At 41.2% G+C, this 21,386-nt stretch overlaps 1 protein-coding gene across 1 annotated transcript in view; it reads right to left on the bottom strand.

Moving 5' to 3' along the window:
- The window catches only part of CNTNAP2 (contactin associated protein 2), a 1,871,002-nt gene that overhangs the window by 197,621 nt on the left and 1,651,995 nt on the right, over positions 1–21,386 (bottom strand). The window contains exon 17 of the mRNA XM_046668987.1: positions 19,332–19,550. Coding sequence (XP_046524943.1) covers positions 19,332–19,550 — 219 coding nt within the window. The remainder of the gene's footprint in view (positions 1–19,331; positions 19,551–21,386) is intronic.

The raw sequence follows: 21,386 nt of genomic DNA, 5'->3' as shown, positions 1-21,386 counted from the left end.
TTTGGGTAAGGCTGGTAGTCCGGAGAGTGATTCTGATCACTTATTCTACTGTCTTGAGAAAAGGTGTACAATCTAGTAGACTCATCAGGCAGGGCTGGTGGGTCAAAGGCTTTAGTCGCAAGAATGGATTAGCGTTTGCTTATGCCTATAAATCCTCAGCTGTGAAACGGCAAGTGAATCGCTCTACTGTCTTTATAAACCCAAGCCTTACAGTTCTCTCATTGGGTAGTACATGGATTTGAATAATAATTCTCCAGAGATTATTTTTTTTAATAAAATATTTGAATAGAGGATTAATTGAAGGGAGTCCAATGTGTTTTTTGATCAAAGCTATGGGATAGTAGATGGCAAAAGAAGTTATTAAAAACAAACACTTTGAAGAAGTTCCCATTTTGCAATCTGCTTGTCAGCTCAGCCTCACACCTCTGCGCCGAAGAGAATTTGGGCCTTTGCTACGATTTGGAAGAATTTCAATCCATAAGTCACTTGGTGTGTTAAAATTTCAATTTGGCTTCTATCATTTTAGTGACCATGGCTTTTGTTCTTGCAATAAGGGCTTTTCATTTAAATTTAAATTTAATTTAATAAATAGCCATTTAAATTTTCACCACTAGTCAATTAAGTCAATAATATCCTATCAAAATCTGCTGAAAATTTTAAATCATTGTTTTTAGGTATCTCCGTCGCCTTTTGCCTGAATACAAATGTCATAGTTTTTCACTGTGGAAACCCTAATCATACTGATAAGCACAATGAAAAAGAATCTGAAATGTTACTCAGATATAACTCCTTTCACTTTAGAAAATAGCCTTTTCTACTTTTATCTAAGAAGACACATATGTGTAAAAAAATAAAACAAAGGAAGAAATGGGATCACGATACACACATTGTTTTGAAATTTGTTTTTTTGCACTTAACATATCATAAAACATTTTCCAAGCAATAAATGTATAACTGGAACATCTTGTTTAACATCTGCATAGCATCCCATTCTGGAAGGCATATCACTTATTTTGCCATCTCACTACCACCGGACTTTGAAGAGTACTCCAATTTTCATTTTATCTGATACTGTAATGAATATCCTGTAAACACCTTTGTACACCTGTCCAGTTTTTCCTCAGAATTGATTCTTAGAAGCATAATTGCTGGGTACAAAGGCATAGACATTTTAAAGGCACTTGAAATATATTTCCCTATAAGAAGAATTTTATCAATTTGTATTTCACCAGTAGGGTGTGAGACCCCCACCTTCTCCACACCAATGCTAATACTGGACAGGATCCTTTTGAATTTATAGTCTGGGGGGAAAAGATCATTATGTTAATCTGTGCTGTTTCAAATACTGTTAGTTGAGTAACTTTCCCCCATTCTTAGTTTTTGTTTCTTCATGTTCTTTGCTTTTTGGGGGGAATAGGAGAGGATAAATATTTATTGATTGAGAACAATATATTGGGCTTTTGCTCTTTGTTATAAATTTGGGAACTACATCCTTCCAGTTTGTGTCTGTTAACTTGTATATGATGTTTCTTTTTCCCTATGAAAGTTTTGGATGTTTCTGTAGTGACATCCATGTATCTTATTGTATGATTTATGCCTTCTGTATCAGGATTATACAGCCCTTCTCTAATCCAAAATAATATAATTACTCCACTGTATTTTCTTCTAGCACTTTTATGATTTTACTTCTCTTAACATTTTAATCTATTATCTATCTGGAAGGCATTTTATTTCGGAAATCATTCCTATTTAATGGGTCTCAGCAAGAGCTGAGTGTGAAGAAGAGATTTTTAAAAATTCTTTAAGTAAGTGTTAATATGATAAAAATATGGAGATTTAAAAAGGGCTTATTGTAACTTGTTATGCAGCAACAGATAACTAGTACAGGGAACATTAACCTAAAAAAATAAAAATACACAAAAAGGGCTAATTGGCAGAGCAAATAAATCTAGATTACAGCATCTTTTTATTACACCATTAAAGTAGGCGTTTAGATGTATGTACGTTTACAGGTCTCATTTCAATAAGGGGTTTAAGGGGTCAGATTTTCTGTCTGTCTGTCTCTCTGTCTTTGATTCTTTCTGGTTTGGGGTCTTTCTGAGCTTCCACGTCTATCAGTCTTTCTTCTTGCCTACATCTCTCTCTCTATCACGACTATTGACTGTTTTGGGTTAGTTGTGCAGCTTTCATCACATCCGTTAATCTCTCTCAGCATCAGTTTTTCCTATCCATAAAAAAGAAGATTGAACTAGATGATGTCTCCGGTTCTTTCCAGCTCTAAATTACTCTGGTCCATGAGGTACAACCCTCTGTGCTTACATGTCTCCCTCTCTATATTTTAGTAAATTGCTCTCAATTTCTCCTAAAGTTCCTTTTCCTTCTTTGCACTGTTGCCTGACCTCCTTTTTCCTTCTTCTCTTAATTGACCATAATAACACATGACTGTAGTCTAATTTGTATTTGTTGAATTCATTAAGTAAAGTTTTGTACTCCCCCTTCTTAATTTATAAACCAGGTAAGTGGAATGTCATTTCTCTCTCTATAAAGGAAAACTAAATAAATTATGCTCTTTTCTTACTTAGATGGCCCCTGATTTATTAAATGGGTCAGTGAGCTGAAAAGTACTGTTACTGATCTAGTCGATACAAAGAAAAATCTTTTGTCCTGAAAATGGTCATTATATCTCATGCAAAAGATGTTAATGCACTAGAACTAGTGATAATTATTTGAGTTCAACTTTCGTGCTCTATAGAAATCTTTCTTGGTGACAGACGTCATAGGTTTAAAATGTAGGTCTGCAAGCAAAAATGCTACTTAACCTTCGTTAATTAGAAAATCAACACATTGTCATTGGAGAGAGCCCCCTGCCATGCGAGGGCTTCATGCATTTTAGTCAGACCTGTAATAATTATCCAAGGTGAGATGTAAGTTTAATTTGTGAATCATTTTTCATGTGAAATGCTATTCACGTATTGCAATTAAAGATTAATTATGAAAAGGCTGTAACTACCCATAATGAATAATACAACCATCAAATGCACAGAAGACTGGGGCAAAATAACCAGGTACTAAATTAAAGAGAGGATGAAAACAATGATCGAGAGGAATTAGAAACAATACATTGTCCTCAGACTCAGAGCTTAACAATTTCCTAAGGAGCTAAGTTAGGTTCCAGAGGACCTTTGCCCAGAGTGATTGGCCACTCATTCGTCTTAGAAAGGAATCACATCAAAGCCCAAGCACATGAAACCCAATTTATCCATTCCCAAAATGTTTATTTCATGCCTACTATGAGCCAGGCTTTGTCTAGATGTTTAGAAGGTGCTCTGAAGCAAAACACACGCAAGTCTTTGCCCTTGCAGAGCTTGTATTCTTACAGAGGGAGAGGGAAATTTAACAATAAATTCAATAAGTAAGTCAAGTGTTCATGTGTTAGAAGGTGATGTCCACCATGGAAAACAGTCAGACAGGGTAAGTGGGATCAGGAAGGAATAGGAGTGGAGTCGGGGGGGTTATGATGGTAAATAGGGCCTAGGGTAGACCTCAGTGAGAAAGTGACAGAGAGAGTGTCCAGGAGCATATCCCTTAGAAGAGGGCTCTGGGACAAAGAGGTAAGAGGGTGCTGTCTGGCAGGGCATGTGGGGGAGGTGGGAGGAGAGGGCCAGGAAATGTGAGATGGGAGCACTTTGGATGTTCAACAAAGTGAGGCCGCTGATCAGTTCACAAGTGTAAGGAGATGTGAAAGACATTTCTAGAAAGATGGAGGAGACATACTTCTTGCCTGCAGGTTAATACAAATGTAAGCACAAATAGTCACACTATGGCGCAAGGCACAATGTGACATGAGAGGCAGTGAACAGGGGAGAAGAAAGCATCGCTGTGGTCACAAAGATCTCCTTTTGTATACTGGCTTTGCTGCTCACCGCTCTGTGATCTTCCCGGAGCCTTCTGGGGCCTCAGTCTCCTTCTGTATGAAATTGGCATGACAATATACACCTAGCAGGGGCATAGTGATAACAGGTGATAATACACCCCTTTGTACTAACGCTCAGTTAATGGTAGCTGTTATTATTATTGTTATTACACTTATTCAGTATAAACACAATTCTACAGAATCACAGAATTGGAATCAATTAAATATGACTGAGATGAGTGTACTCAAATCTGATATCGGAAGTATCATTAGCGTTATGGAATGCATTGTCTCCTCAAAATTCATATGTTGAAGGCCTAACCCCCAATGTGACTGTGCTTGGAGACAAGGCCTTTAAAGAGGTAATTAAGATTAAATGAGGTCATAAGGTGGGACCCTAATCTACTATGTCTGATGTCCTTTACAAGAAGAGGAACAGACACCAGGGATACGTGCACAGAAAAACGGCCATGTGAGGACACGGCGAGAAGGCAGTGGTCCGCAAGCCAAGCAGAGAGGCCTCAGGAGAAACTAACCCTGCTCCAGAATTCTGAGAAAATAGATTTCTGCTGTTTAAGCTTCCCTGTATTGTGTTACAGCAGCCTGAGCAGACTAATACAGGGGGTAAAGGGTTAACATTGAGCTTGGGCTGGTCTGGACCTGCCTGAGACAATGACCTTGGAGTCCCTCTTCTGACCACACTGTTTTCTTGGGAGGGACAGGGTTAGCACGGGTGTTTTCTCTCTCTTGTCTGCTCTGTGGGACCGTATCTGGCTTGTGGGAGCTGGTGAGCTGGCATGGAGGCCTTGAACCTGTGACCAGAATGGTATAAAACATTGATGGGAAACAGATCTGTGGCTTGTCTGAGTCCAGGTGACCCACTCAGATCTTGGCTCTTCTCCATGGCAGCCATACCTGGTCCATGTAGGTGAGGGGGCAAAAAGCAGCTATGTGCTTGGATGGGCTGGGCCCCCTGGAGTTACAGATGCTGTACCCACTGTACCTGTTGTTCTGTGTTACCATTATCTCTTTTAGGTCTTGACTGTCGACTTGAACCCATACAAAAGCCCTGTGGTGTCAGTACAGGTATGTAAAAGAAAAACCCAGTTATCTGGTTAAGCCGAGGACGTTAGAATGGCCATGATTCTTCAGTCATTGAAGGAGTTAAAAGATGTTGGATCACATTATTCAGTGCAGACCTGTGTGATTGACAAGTATCGATCAGGGATGCCTCTGTCAGCTAGATATTGCAGGGCGTATATGAAAAGCTCAGAGAGCTGGCATTTGGAGAATTGCTTTTTCAGACAATGCTCATGAGTGCTCATTCATAACTTCATTCAATAGGATGGATTCTTTTTTTTTTTAGTTCATTATCACTGCATGGATTTTCTTATGTCCTGAGAGTAAAAGAGATGCAGATTATGTGAATCCAAACTATTCAAACTAGGAGAAAACTTCAAAATAGACACTGAGGGAATACTGGGTTTCTGAGAGCAGAGAGCACTCATATGTATCTAAATGTGAATTGCTCTGTCATGGGAATGGAGCTAAGAGGTCTGAATTCATTCTGGAGGCTATGGGAGCATGGCAAGCGTGATAGAATATTAGCTGTTTCAAAAGCTAATATTAATTGAATACTAGCTGTACCAGGCATTGTTCCACAATTTTCATGTTTTAACTCTCAGAGATAGATATTATTATTATCCCCATTTTACAGGTAAGGAAACTGAGACCAAGAGGATTGATTTTCCCAATGTTACACAGCTAGTAAGTGGCCGGAATTCACTCCCAGGCTTTGTGGCTTTTAAGCCTGCACTCTTGCTATGTTGTAGCTGCCATCTTGATTTTCAGGCTTGCATAACATGAGACTCTTCTCCTAAATCTAACATTGCTGTGCTTAGGTAGGCAACATGCTGACAGAATGATCAATATCTGAGAGTAGTCATTGAACATTTGGCAGAATATTGTCCCTGAAGCCACAAGGATGGCTGAAGCTGAAAGCGAGATGCAACGTTCACAGTTCAGAGCCAGGAACACGGATACCCACACTGATCTCTAGGTCAACAGAGGAAACTCTTCTTTGCTGTCATCATTGAAGTCATACCTGTTTTTGGTGCAAAAACTTAATGCTGCCACTTTAAAAGCAAAGCAGCTATGAGCCGGGGCCCCTGGATGGTGGGTGGTTGATCATCTCCCTCTACTTGGTCTGACAGCGCTATCTCAGAGAGCTGTTGCCCTGCAGCAAGTCTTACAGGTCCAAGTCCCTCACAAAAAGTGAGGGCTGAGGGAGAACACAGTGATAAACCACCAGATCCTAGTCAGATGCAAATTTTAAATTATGAATAGTTACTTTAGTAAACTTCAATAGAAACCCAAATTTCACACACTTCAGCTTAGAACTCTGTCTAAATACTTCTTTTACAAATATCTGTATGTTATTGTCCATATTATGTGTCCTGCTTGTGAGTTTTGTTCATCTTTGGAGAAAAATAAGCATCTTCTTTTTGCTGATCTTAACATATCCTATGTTTTTTTTCTCTCTCTCTCTCATACACACACACACAAACACACGCACACACATATCCCCCTCCCCCCACCCGCCCAGGAATCTGACCCAGGTTGGTCTACCTCTTTCGCTCTCTCTGTCTTTACTATTTTTTAAACACCCATAATCAGTTTCTTCTCAATCAGAGTCACGAATCCTGAGTGCTGTTATCTACCCGTCACCTTGTTCCCTCACTTCGGCCTCCAGACTTCAAAGGAGACTTTGCAGATGTTAGTCCCAGGTCAAGGCTGGATTTATGGATCTGGGAGGGATAAGCATAGCCCTGATAACCAAGCTTCCAGGATGTATGAGCTTTCCAAGGCAAGAAGGTGGAGGAGAAAAAAGAGAAGCTGAGGGATGGAGAGAGAGGGAAAGAGAGGAGCTAGCAGAGAGGCCGAGAACAGAATAGTGGGGTGTTTTGAGGTCAAGACTGCACGGAGGGCATGGTTATGAATGCTAAATAACACCAGGAGGTCAAGGAAAGTAAGAAAACAGTAAAAGCCTATTTGATTTGGTTATTTCTGAAACAGACTTTTCAATGTAGTAATTACATACTTGCTGGTAAGTAGTGAAAGAATAGATTTATCAGGTAAAGATACACTACTGGTTTAAGAATCAGTTACAACAGAATATGCTGCCTTTGTGTGAGTGGGAGGCAGGAATTTTGCAGTTGTGTGTGTGGATGTGAAAGATACCTGGGGGTGGGAACAGGAAGAGATTGAGACAGAAGGGAGCTAGAGGTTCCACATCCTGAGGCAAGGAGCACAGTTCAGGGCCTGAGAATTTGCTCCTCCCCTTAGGCAGACAATAATGGAGAATGCATTTGGTAATCTCAAGGGAATGACCATGAGTTCACGAAGAAAAGTGACGAGCCCTCTGAGGAGAGCAAATGCTATGAAGGAGGGACAACAAACAGTACCACCTGTACCAGGAGAGGCAGAATCACAAGACAGCCGAAAAACAGAAAACTAACATAACAGACATCTTAATTATTGTGCTGACATGATGTAGCAGCAAAATTAGCATAATGATAACTTTGTGATATTGGAAACATGGGGTGATGACAAACTATTATGAAGAATTGGTTGGAGATATTGAGAATGAAAAACTATAATTGTTGAAATAAAGATTTCCATGGAGGGGTTGAACAGAATAGATAGAACACAAGAATATTTTAGTGGGTTGGAATATGGGGTCAATAAACGCTCCCAAAGCCTTCAGGAAAGGATAAGGAGATCAAAAGAATGAAAGAAAAAGTTAAGAACTATGGAGGGTAGAAGCAGAAGCATCAACATTTGCATAATAATAACCTCATAAGAAAAGAGTAACACAGAGAAGGAACTATTTGAAGAAATAATGACTCAGAATTTTCTAGAATAAACAATACTACATTTCAGATCGAAGGGGTCATAAAGTGCTAAACAGAATAGATAAGAAAAAAACACCCCACCTACACCTATAGTTGTGGTTCTTAAATGAGGCCCATGACCCAGGCGTTCACATACGGGAGTCAGGAGGCTGGAGAACACCGATGGGAAAAACCTGACATGCTCATTTTCACTAATCTCTTAAAAAAAAATTGAGCACTGCTTCAATTAGGAATGTAGGAAAAAGCACAGTGGTATTAGCGGTATCTGTATCACTGTTGCTAACAGAAAATCATAGATATATTCATGTTACATTACAGTTGTAGATTTCCTGAAGTTTCATTTATGACCGTGGTGATTTTGCAGTTATGGTAGTTATGAGACCCGAGTCCAGGTCTTGTTATTTAAAGCACTAGTAACGAAGCGCATATATTACTACTGTATCACAAATTTGTTGTTTTGATAAATATATTTGGTTTCTTTTGTAATTATGCATATTTTATTTTATTCATATAAACACTATCCTGAGAAGAGAGACATAGACTTTACCAGGACTGGCCCCCAAAAGGTTAAGAACTCTGCACTATAGTAAAGTTAAGAAACATTAAAGGAAAAGAAGGAGAGGTTCAGGAATAAGAATGTAACATGTCTAACTTCTCAATAGCAGCACTGCCTATAAAAGATGATACCTTCAGAGTGTTGATTGAAATACGGGAACCAGTAAAGATACTGGCAAGCATGTGAGGTCTCAGAAGGATTCGCCTATGGAGTCTTCTTAGAAAAACTGTTCTTACTCTACCGTTTTTTACTCAAAAAGGGAAATGAATCCGAAAGGAGATAATATATGGGAAATAAGAGTAAGTAAAAAGAAAGACTAGTAAATACTAATATTTTCTAATAAGCAATTAAAAATAAGTATATTCATAAATTCTGCAATGAAAACTGTAGATGATCTCAACACGGCAGGTCGTGAGGTGGAAGGAGGTCGGCGTGTTCTCAGTCTCTTGTCTTACTGAGAAGGAGAACAGAGGTACTGATATGTTTTTGTGGACGATAAGGAAGAAAAGCAGACGTATGAGTCTTAATACGGTAGGGGAAGCTGCCAGAGGATTGAAAGTAGAATGTACAACCTTCAAACCAGTGGAATAACATTCGGTTTAATCAATGGAAAGTAGATTGGGGTAAGTGGGCAGACAAACAAAACATAATAAATCAAAAACGCACGGTCGATAGCAGAAATATACACTAATGTAGCAGTAGTTACAATAAATGAATAAAAAGACAGATTCTCAAGTTAGATTTTTGAAAGATTCAGCATTATTATATCTAAGAGACACACTTAAATAAGAGGCTACAAACACCTGTGCGAAAACAGCAGGCGAGTGCTAATGACAGCAAGAAGGATTGCATAGTAGTTTTAAGAGTAGAAATAAAACTGTGAGATGAGAAACATCATAGGAAATAAAGATGGAAATTACATACTGGAATAAGGAACAATAAATCAAAAAGACCATGAATACATCTAACTAACAAAATAGTCTCGAATCATACAAAGCTACCAATGATAGAAATAGATAATTCAACCAGGAAGGTTTGAGATTTACATTCAGAAACTGATCGAGCAAGCAGTATCTAGTGAAATTAAGTACACACATACCCTATGACTCAGTAATTCTCATGTACACACACACACACACACACACGAGAAACCCTCATCTAGGTAACAGGGGGACACACATAAACATTCACTGAAGAGTTATTTGTGGTAGCAAAGTGTTGGGGGAAACCCAGCTATTTATCATTAGGGGACAGAATAAAGTGTAGATATACACATAATGGATCACTAGATACACGGTATACACAGAGCTACACAAATAGATCTTAAAAACATAAGGCTGAGTTAAAGGGAAAGAAACAGAATGAAATTTGTAGTACAATATCATTTATAAAAATTGTGACACATGAAAGGCAATACTATGAATTTTCCAGAACATACACATAGTTTGCACAAATATTTAGAGAGTGGCACTAGAAGGCGATACATAAAATAAATTCAAGTGGGTGCCAGTGTTGAAGAGAGAGTGGAATTGGGAATGGTGGACAAAGAAGAAAAATAATCAAATAAAATTAAAACAAATGAGGACCACTGTTAGGATGGACACAGGACCATGAAATGAACAGCGAGACCCATGCCATCCTGTACCTTGGAAATGAGGCTGATGAAAGAAGAGAGGACAGAGTGAAGCTTTGGTGGGAAACAGTTGTGTTTATTTGAGCTAAGACAAATGAGTATCTTTTCTCTCTTTCTTAGGGTATCACAGGAGGGACTGGTGGGCTGTGAGTACCCATCCCTTCCTCAATATTTGTGTTACTGATACTAATATTTTTATTACAATCTTTTTCTGTGTGACAGTTGCCATTATTATCATGAAGTCTAGTTCAGTCCTTACTGAAAGAATAAAAAAATCTATTGAGAAATTATTTGATAAATCTGTTGAAAAAAACTGTTTCCATATTGATTGGAAAATTGGTGCCTTTACATTAAAATATCTTCCTGGGATCAGACCATTATAATCGTCATAAGCAAGCTGGAGTGGAAGACCACAGAGTCCCGGAAGTATTTGCTCTTGCGGCACATGAGCTACTTTACCCAGAAGGTGAAGAATAGGGTTGGCTCCTGTCTTAGGTTCAAATATCTCTCTAAAAGTTCTGTAACTTCGGTCTTAGAAGAGGAGCTTGGACCTATGGGAATAGGTAGTTAACAGACTATCTTTGAGTTGAAGGCTCAAAAGAGGTTAAAAGTACACTGTCAATTTGATTATGTTGGGAACATATGAAAAAAAGGTAAAAATTTTGCCTATCATAACTTAATATGTTAAAATTCTAACTGTAAAATAGACAGCTGGAATTGTAAAAGTTAATTAGTTTTGACTGCTAAAGGGGAAAGGGTAGGAAAAACGTATGGAGACTATTAGCAGGGAAGGGCCATCACTCATCTGTGGTGGGGGTGGGAGTAGTTCTATAGAGAAGAGAGAGGCTGACTCATGAGTGGCCTCCTGGCAGAGCTTGGTGAAATGTGGTGGAGTTGAGAAAGAATTCTGGGGCCAGTAATCCTTGCGGTGAACAGCTGTGAGGCAGCAGCTTCTGTGTTTTATTTGCATTTTTGCTTTGTAGATAGTTTATTGATTTCATCTAGCAATTTTTTCTACTAGATTTTGTCTAGCAAATCATTTTATTTTATTACTTTACCGATGGCAGTGTTTCTAATCATGACATCACTCCCTATCTCTGTCTGGGAGAGAACTAGAGGACCAGTCGTAAGAGTTGGGGCAGAAACTCTGCGTTAGGGTTCCAGCTAGCATCTCAGCTACTGCCAAACAGGCAGGACCTCAATTTGAGAGAGGGAGGCTGAAAACTACATTTAGAGCCTAGACTGATCTGAGATACTGTCTTTCATAATATTCTGAATTTCTCTGTGACTGTCTTTTTTTTTTTAGGTTTCTGTCATGCTTGATTTCAGTCTGTGGTACCTGGAGAAAAAGATATTTCCAAAGATGGTAATAAGACTATTAACTCAGAGAAGTAACAAAAAAGTACATGAATATTAACTCAGAGAAACAACAAAAAGCATGCAATTCACTTATTCCTTCGTTCAATTGTTCACTCAGCAAATATTCACTGGGCAACGAATGTAGTGTTATTGTAGATCTCTGTTGTCATGGAGCTTACCTTCTGGGGAAGGACACAAAAATAAATGAATAGATCACAAGTTCTAAGGACAATGTAAAATTGTGAATGACTGGCTATGCTAGATTGAGTGGTCAGAGAAGGCCTCTCTGAGGAGGTAACTGAAGCCGAGCTCTGAATGACAAGAAGGAGTCGGCCTTGTCAATGTCTAGGGAGGTATTTCAGGCCAGCGCAAATGCTCTAAAGCAGGAATAAGCTTGATGTGTTCGGGGACCACACCAAGACTGTGGAGACTAGTTGAAATAGTTCAAGCAAGAAACTACTGTGGCTTTGCCTGGGGTGGGATCTGTGGCAATAGAGAGCGGTGGATGCAGCTGGGGCAGTCTGGAGGCAGAGTTTCTATTGATGGGCACTGATGAGGGAAAGAGAGGAATCAAGGGTAACTCCAAATTTTGGACTCAAGCCAAAATGTGTGGATGGTGATGTCATTTACTGAGCGGGGAAGGCTGGTGGAAGAACAGGTTGGGGGTAGGCATCAACAGTTCTTTTCTGCCATGTTTACACTGAGATGCCCAGTGGACATCCAAGTTGAGATGCCAAGTAGACAGTTGGATAGGTGGATGCAGAGTTCCTGAGAGAAGTGAAACCTGGAGATTTCAATTTCAGAGTCACTGGCACATGAACAGTATTGGAAGCCATTGGACTGGATAAGATCAACCAGAAAAATGTACAGTTGGAGAAGAAAGGAGGGCTCCGTGACCTTCAACACTTAGTGGTCAAGGAGAGGAAGAACATTTCCAGGAGAGACTGAAGTCATGGCCAGTGAGGTCAGAAGTAATGTGGGTGAGTACACTGTGTAGGGGACTGGAATTGGCCACCCCAAGATATGTCTCTCTGGCATGAGGATTATTTTGGGATGGTTACTTTTAAAAACTGCAGACATGAGAGAAATCCAGAAAAGTAGAATTTACTTACCCTTTAAGAGACATTTACATTGTAAAGGAAGTCTCCATCTGTAAAGGTGTCTCCCTCTCTGTACCAGGAAGAAGCCAGATGACCTTATCTCTAGAAACTCTTACCAATACCAAAGGCAAGGACTTAAACCTGCATAACAACCTTACTCTTGTTTACTGTGCCTTTCTGGTCATCTCCCATAACTGACTCCCCCGACTGCCAACATCCTCCTTTGTCTTTACCTGAGGGAGGTATTTAAGGTGAGAGCTTCCGCCATTTTGGCAAGTGGCTCAGTTTGCCTGAGCCTCTCTCATGAATACATGTTATAAAGCTTTGTTTAATTTTCTCCTGTTATTCTGTCTCATGTGAATTTAATTCATTGTCCAACTAGAAGGACCCAGACTGGGCAGAGGAAATGTCTTCCTCCCCTATAGCTGCGCGGAATCCCAGAGAAGAAAGACGGGAAGAATGTCTTCTAGACATAGCTTTAGAGAGGTCAATGTTGGTGTTGTAAAGGGTTTTCTAAAAGAGCTAAAAGGAAAAAAGAGCTTATTTGAGTCTCATTACCTTCCAAGAGAGCTTCTGCATAAGATTCTCTTGTTAATCGAAACCTTTGTGTCTGTGTCTGACAGTGATCCTCTGCCTGCCTTGATCTTCACCACTATGACTTTGTAATCCACAGAATACCTGCCAGGGTTGACAGGCCTGGCTTGACCTCCTCGTCTCCTACTATAGACGCCGTGACAGAGAACAGTGGTTCATAATGGGGGCGCTACTGCCATTTGGGGTGTGTGCAAGCCTTTGTTGGGATGGATTCTCCTGCGCACAGTGGGAAGCTTTGTCTGCAGCCTGTTGCTGAAGGTAGCACCCCAATGCACCACACTTTTCCAAATAGCCTGTGGGCCACAGTACCACCTCAGATGAGAGACCCTGGCATAGACTGACCAAGACAGCCTTAAGGGTCCCTTCAGCTTGACTAAACTTTAGACTCTAGTCTTCCCAATTCTTAGAGCATTTACTTTAGAAAACTTGTAATTGTAAATTCTTTCTCTGCCCGGTTTGAGATGTAAATCTTTTTAAAAGTCTTTTGCCAGTTTTACAACCCAGGGATGTTTTTCTCCAGGACCTGGGAACCATCTCTTTGAAATGTAAATATCAAGGGAGCCATTGCCTCTCTCTCAGTTTCTGCGGGAGGGTGGGAGCCTCACCTCCCAGGGTGGGCGCCTTGCTCCAAGTTGTAAAACTACCTCCTGTCAGGAAGATAAGAGGAAGTTTACTCTTCCTTTGGGTAAAGTCAACTAGCAAACACAGATGGCCTATGATCCCTTCTACCCTAGCTCTTAAAAACTCTTTTATTGTGTATTTTACCACAATTAAAACCAAAAAACAACAAATGAGCAACAACTCTACCACCATTTGTTTCGACAGAGTTGAGCTCAGACTGAGTTGTGCCCCCTCTGCTGACTGCTCTATCCTTGAATGCAGTCTTCTGTGCCCATTTAACTTTGTCTCGTGCAATTTTTGCTTTGACAGGATGAATGGTTAAGAGCCGTGTCGGGGATCAGAATTTGCCACTCCAAAATGTGTCTCTTTGGCTTGATTGTTTTTAAGAACAAAAGATTCTGAAAGAAACTTTGACCTTCTCCCTAACTGCCTAAAAGAATTTAAGATAGAAGTCCTGTTTCCAGGACAGGCCATCACCATAGGTAATTCTGGGTATTGTAGACTGTGAGGATCCTAGCTAAGCCCTCTCTTATGTACAAACATTTGCTTTTCCATTTCCATGTGAATTGCTTTCCTCCCCTTTGAAGCCCCAAATCACTATCCCCAACATCCTCCTTTGTCTTTAGCTGAATATGGTATTTAAGGTGACGGCTTCAGCCATTCTGGTGAGTTACCCAGTTCTCCTGGGTTTCTCCCATGTAGACGTGTTATAAAGCTTTGTTTGATTTTCTCCTGTTATTCTGTCTCATGTCAATTTAATTTGTAGACCAGCCAGAAGGACCCAGAGGGTAGAGGAATTCTCTTCCTCTCCTCCAGCTGAGTCTCTGGAATCAGACTGTCTGGGATCAAATCCCGGCTCTGTCTCTTACTGGCTGCATGACCTTGGGCTGTTAACTAGCTTTAGCTTTTGTTTCTTCACTGTGAAAATAAAAGAGGGATTAGTCCTGGTATTTCCTTTAGAAGCTTCTTGTGTGGATCAAGTGAGGTAAATAAAGGAGGTGAAGCACTTGGCCTTGAAGTCTCACCCAGGACATCTTAGCCAGGATTTACGTTGTTGCTACTGAGTCAGGTTTGCAGGAAATGGGAACAAGCCACAAGTTTTAATTCCTGCAATTTGGATTCTATACTTTTTATCCTACATTTTTGGATACTAGAAATAACCATTGTATTCATACACAGATTTGGGGGCACTTCATGACTGGAATTCTATTTTTCTCCTTTGCATACAAATGTTGATTTTTCTCTTCACTCTCTCAATGACATTGCATTTCAGACGGCAATGGAATTATCCATTCATGATTTGGGAATACAGAGGCTATGAGGAGCAGCTGATCAATCAAGCTATATTATTGAGTTTGGGGAGGATGGGGGCGTTTTGTGGGGTTGCTAGCCAAGCTTAGTGGAGAGAATGGTCCTAGTACCCTCGTCCGCATTCACTGCTAAGTCTATTTGATAAACCTCAACTCCTCCATAAACTCAGTTGCCACTCAGGAGAAGACGTTTCCTGGCAAACTGCCAGAGGAGGCTTCCTTGCTCCCCATAGTCTCTGAGTCCTCCTGAAGAAGGCTCTCCCCTCACTGAGTCTCCAGTCAGGCCTCCCATCCAGCACGAAAGATCCTGAAGGAATGAGAATGGCTTTTCAGCTCCTTTTGGGTGACATCTTGCACAAAAGGGATGGCCTTCTTTTAACCTCCAGAGACATTTTGGAAGAGGTCAGAGCCACGTGAGTTGAGCCTGGACATTTGTCATTAGTTAAAATGACCTAACCTTCTCTCTCAAGGAGCTGCTTAGGAGGCTGATTTCTTCTGGAAGCTTTCTGAAGCAGCTTCCAGCTTTCCTGAACTCTGACCTCCTCTTTAAATCACCGCCAAGGACAGTGACACGCTCTGGCCTATGTTTAGCCTGCTGCAAAGTAACCTCTATCACAGCCACCTGGCCTGATTGGCCCGCTCAGCTCTGCTCTGTGGCCCACGCTCACCACCTCTCTGACCATCCCCTGGGCTGGCTGCCCGGCTTCCAGGCCAAGGGCCCAGCAGATACCCTCCCTCACAGCCCGCCACTGCTGCCTCAGCTGCCAGGACTCCAAACTTCCTGGCATGTCCGTGCCAAGAGGGCTTTGGCTCAATCCAGCCTGGCATTGTTCATGCTTAGATAATGACCTTGCGCATGCTTGCTGTTCTCCACCCCTAAGAAAAATCTGGCCCGTGACTGCCAAGGAGGATGCAGGCCTGAGCACCTGGGCTGGCTGGGGCTACAGATCGCCATGTGGTTTAAATCCCTCTGCTGGGCCATCCCGGGTGCTCGTCATATGCTAGTCACTCTTGTTGGATCAGAAACATGAGAAAGTTTCCTGCGCTTTTTAGACAAATACGAGCAACTGCTTTTTCTTCCTGTGTCACTTTTCATTTTTAAATTTATTTGGTACTTTTGTACCAAACCAGAATTGTAGCTGGATTCTCATTACTTCCAAAAGACCTGCGTTACCCCTCTCTTGATGCAGCTTCTAATTATATTCTAGATGTAGAGTAACGAGAACTGTAGCCTCTCTGTTTTTTCAGTTACTTTGAAAAAGGAGACATGGGTCTGGCCTTGCTAACACAGGCAGTGGGTGGAGGTCAGCCTTCCCTTAAAGTCCATCCCGCGTGCAAAGCCAAGAACGACTTCCAGTCTGTTTTAGCTTTAAGTTGAGTCAGAGCCCTTCCTTCTCTAGAACGCTGATGGAGCTCATAGGCAAGTCTGCCACATGTCTCAGCTGTGACAACGCTGCCAGTGTGAGGTTTTCTGATGACACTCACTTGCTTTCTTGGCTGATGGTGAGAAGACTCCTGGGCGCTTGCCTGCAGCTCGGTGGCCACTGTGGCAGGTGAGCAGAGTCACTGCAGGATGATTTTGGATGTCGAGGGGCATTTATGCATGTGGACTTTCCTTCAGGGCTTGTGGGTTGAAGTGATCCCACTTCAGGTCAGTATTTTGGGGAAGAAGAAACGAGCCATCTGGCAGTGAGCTCTGTAGCAGGGAGTGAATATTACATGGAGGAAGATGAAAGTCAAGGGGGTAAAAGGTAGAGGAAAAGATAGAGAAATACTCCTTTTTAATGAGTTTTGACTCTACGCCAGGTACTCTACGGAGCACTTGGCATGGACTGTGTCTCGTTTCATCCTGAGATGTAAGGACTGTCTCCCTACTTAACACAGAAATATTAAGCAACTTGACAGTGGTCTCCAGCTGGTAAGTGAGAGAGGTGGGATTCAAAGCTCATGTTGTTAACCACATGACACTGTGGGAAGGACAACCTTTTTTAGCCATATCTAAAGCAAAATCCAAAATAGTTAAAGTTGGAAGAAATTTTGGGGACCAACTACCCCAACTCATCTATTAGACAGATGAGAAAAGAGACTCGAAGAGGGAAAGTGCAGTGCTTGGTCAGGATAATACTTCTTATTAGAGCTGAGCTGAGCACAGCTCTCCAGTTGCCTGAATCCCTATAGAATAGTCTTGGGATAACGGGCTCCAGGATTTCATAGCTGTTGAACTTGATTTTCTCTGGAAACAAGCCCCCCTCCCCGCTTCCCCTGGGGTAGACTCTGTTGCAGAGCAATATTTTTCATATTGGCTCAAATATCTTGTGCCTGGGAGATGCGCATCACGCCCACTTTTAAGATAAGAGGAAATTAGAACTGGGACATGAGACTCTTTTTCATCAAGTGCAAAGAAGCTGCTGACTCATTGTGTCAGCCCACTGTTCTGAAACTTCTCTTTCCGAGGTCACCAATGGTTTCATAATTATTAAACTCAAAGAATGTTTCCCTTGCCTTATTTTACATACGACACGATATTATTCGTCAATAATAAGCAGAGTTTCGTGAAACTCTCTCCTCCTCCTGCCCCTCTCCTAGATTTTCCTTGTTTGTTCTTCCGTTCACCTTCATTCTTCTTCCTGAGATGCTATTTTTCTGCCTGTCCCTTAAATTTAACTGTTCTGTTGAATTCTGACCTCAGCTCTCTGCTCCTCCCTTTTTATAAGCCGTTCCTGGTCATCTTGTTTAAATGAATCAGAAGTCTTCCCAAGACCATAATAAATGCTCCCCTTATCCTTTTTCACTTTACAACTTTACCTGGCTCCAAAGTTCTTGGAGACATCTATAGTCAGTGGATAGAAATGGAGAAAAGTAAAGCTGGACCTCTACATCCAGGGGCAAGTTCAGAAAAATGAGACATGGGGCCACTTAGGGTCATCTATTTTGATGAAAACCAAGTAGAATCTAACTTACATGCTTGGGATGAAGAGGATTTAGGAAGAAACCTGTCCTGGGTAACCTGGGCAAGATATATTGATAAAGTGAAATTTGCTCATGACATTCAGCAGAAGTCAGTGGACTTGATATTTAACTAATAAAAACCAATGGTAAAATAAGGTGTGATTTTGAGAACTGTAACTCAAGGGGAGGATTTGGAAGGGGCTGAGTTCTAGTTGGGGTTGGGGGAGCCAGTGTTTTATTTCCAAATCTGTGACTCCTTCATGGCCCCTGACTGACATGGCCTCTTAACAGGTCAGTCTCACTTCTAAAGGTAATTAACTGATGCTATTGTTTTGTATTTTGCCCACATTGAACCAAAGGAGTGGATACCTAATTTTACCTTTCTTTTTGTAAATTTCTAATATTCTTAAAGCATCCCACCATAATTATGAAAGACACTGTGGAGACTCTGGCCCTTGTTAAAATTAACTGACCCTGGGTGAGGCTCTACCGTAGCGTGGCAGGTGTTATGACCGTGAACAGCAACTGGGTCACATCTGGTTTTGCTTGGTCTGAGACTGCTGCAGGTGACTGACTTGATCAATTAACCCCAAGAAACTCAGAGAAGGGGCGTCTAAAGTGGTACACAGCCACAATGTCCTTAAAACTTTCTTTCTTTTCATTTAACAGAGGAAAAATGGCTACTTTCCTAAACTATTAGAATTCTGGAAAAAAATTTAAAATTTAACTAGCCATGGAAACAGGTATTGATTCAAAGTAATGTTAGGTTCAGCTGGAATATGTCAAAGCAAAGACTAGACTGTGAGGATGGATCCACTTGCACAGGATGCTTAACTTTACTCTGTTTAAATTTCTTCTCAGTGTCGATCTCTTTCCCATGTAGAAAGATACTACATAAGAAGAAGTCTAAATCTTTCTCTGTTTAGAACCTTGAGGATGAGCAGAGAAAAGAATGGATTTCTACTTATTTCAAGCAAACCTGAACTTAGGGAGCCCATCTTCTCTTCCTTCTTCCTTCCTCCTTTCCTCCCTCCCTCCAACTCTTCCTTCCTTTCACACAATTACAAGTGCCCTAAATCAAGAACGTTATAATAGTTCTAAATCCATAAACCTAATATTGCATAGATCAGAGCCCTCAGAGATGTCTCTGGCTACCTCTGATTTTGTAGATGAGGACTGTGAGCTCCAGAGAGTGGAACCAGATTTGGGTCTCCTCCTTGTTCCATTTTGTCTTGGAGAAGACTACAAGAGGCACAGATATTAACCTTTGGAAAGATCTCTATCAAAACCCTCCACAGGCTGCTTTATTTATTTTTATTTTTTTCCATTCTGAAGGTTATTAAAACAACAGAGGTAAGTCATGACTGCCTTCCATTACTCACCAACAAACAGCTGGCTGTAGAGTTCCAGGCGGGTGTGACCTTCTGTTGGGGCCTTGCGGATCTGCTGCGGCAGCCGGTCCACCTGTAGGCTGGCCTGCTTGACATTCCTTTCTGCGGTGACCCGGTGCCACTGGTCGTCATTGAGAGGGGAGGGTGACCTCACCACAATCTCCACTGGCCCATTTCCGACATCAAATGAAAAGGACACTTCTGTGGCAGCTGGAGGAGCAGAAAGCATGAAAAGCACATGAGTATTTTCCTCCCAGATACCAAAGAGCAGTAAATTCTAGAAATAAAACACAGCGGGGAGAGAAAAATAATCTAAGCCTGTCACTCGCTACAAAGGTGTAGGGCAAAATCATTTGAGGAAGGACAAAACATCAATCCATTATCAACCATTAACAAGCAAGGGGAGGAAAATAAACTTGTATTGGGGGCCAATTATAAATGCACTTTCTACTTAATCTTTAGAAGCCTGTGGAGAAGTCACCATCATTGACTCCAGATAAGGAAAATGAGACTTGGAAAAGTTAAGCACATGTTGATGTCTTAGATTTAGTGAGTAGTGGAGTCAGGATCTGAACTCAGGCTTGTCAGATTTCAGAGCCTGGGATCTTTTGCTTCTGCACACAACGTAACTTGTCAATTACTCCTAGGGTAGTGAATTTTACCTGGAGAGCTTTATGAAAAACCCATGTCCAGCTCTATCCCCAGAGACGCTAGCTCAGTTGGTCTGGGTCAGGCATTGGTATTCTTAAAAACTCCTGAAAAATGTTTATGCATAACTAGAGTCGAGAGCTCTTGCTTTGGGGGAATTTACAAAACTTTATTTCATTAATCTAATCACCGTGGCTCCTACCGTCAGTTAGGGAGCAATGAATTGTTGAGGCAATGAAGGTGACCTGCATCTTTTTCGGATAACTCGTGACTGTTTAAAAGGTTGCTCAAGATTCCTGCAGCTCAAGATTCACCCCTTTCTGGAATCATTTATTGCGCACCTTGGTTATACCCCATCTGGGATGCCGGATCCTTCTCATAACCTACCCTCCAGCACTGACCACAAATCATTCTTTTTTCCTGGATCTGTTCCAAATCAACCCCCTTCTGTAACAAATCACCTTGCAACAATGGAAAACTCAAATAGGTGGTTGCTTTGGTAACTTCAGTTGTAAGCACTTTTCTTACTTCACATCTTAGGTTTTAAGTTCCTCGGTGACTACCCGGTGCTTTACAAACACATATTTTAAATGTATATTTTTCTTGCAATTGGTAGGAGAGGCAGTTTAACGCTGAAGCAGCACACACGTCCCCACTCCCTCAGGCTCAGTGAATTCCTTTCCACATTAAAGAGGTGGCACACCAGTGGATTTCCTAACTTTGCTTATAAAGAGATTCAGCCCCTCTATCTATCAATAAGCCTTCTGCCTAATCTCTAAGCAGTTAAATTTAAATATCTGTCATTTTTTTCCCTGGGCTAATGGAAAATTCAGCTTCTTTGGATTGGTACCATTTTGTGATGATGTCGCAAGCAATCAAACTTCTAATTTTAAAACAGCAGTGGGCCAGATTCTCTCAGGTCCTAGACCGTTTCCTGCCTCTGAGTCAGGCCCCTCTGAAAGCTGCATTAACTTTATTGAGCTACAGGGATATTAGACGCAAGCTCAATTTAATCAACCTAATTGTACCAAGGAGTTTTGATCTTTTATGTCATTAGAAAGAGAACTTTAATTTTAACACCTGTGGTGATTCCATAAGCGCTCCAGTAAAATATCTCCTCTAAGTTAGGAGCACCTGCCTCCAGGGCTCATTGTGACTCGATGGAGGCCGGTGACCTTCATCAAGGTTTCTGTGGAAGTACGATCAGAATGACTCAGACTGATCTTTCCCTGTATTTCTGGCATAGTCAATGGGGAAGAAAATAGCCTCCACTTTAAGATTGGATCTACACTGTTCTTGTAGAGCTATGTTTTAGCAGATGCATTTTTAAATGTAAGTTGTCAGAATAGCATGAGAACAAGGGTTCCTGAGCTAAGTAGGAAAGATTGTTTCATTTTA

This window comes from Equus quagga, chromosome 8 (genome assembly GCF_021613505.1).
Source record: "Equus quagga isolate Etosha38 chromosome 8, UCLA_HA_Equagga_1.0, whole genome shotgun sequence".
NCBI lineage: Eukaryota > Metazoa > Chordata > Mammalia > Perissodactyla > Equidae > Equus > Equus quagga.
Note: the sequence above shows the minus strand (reverse complement) of the source record. Positions and strands in the feature narration are given on the sequence as shown.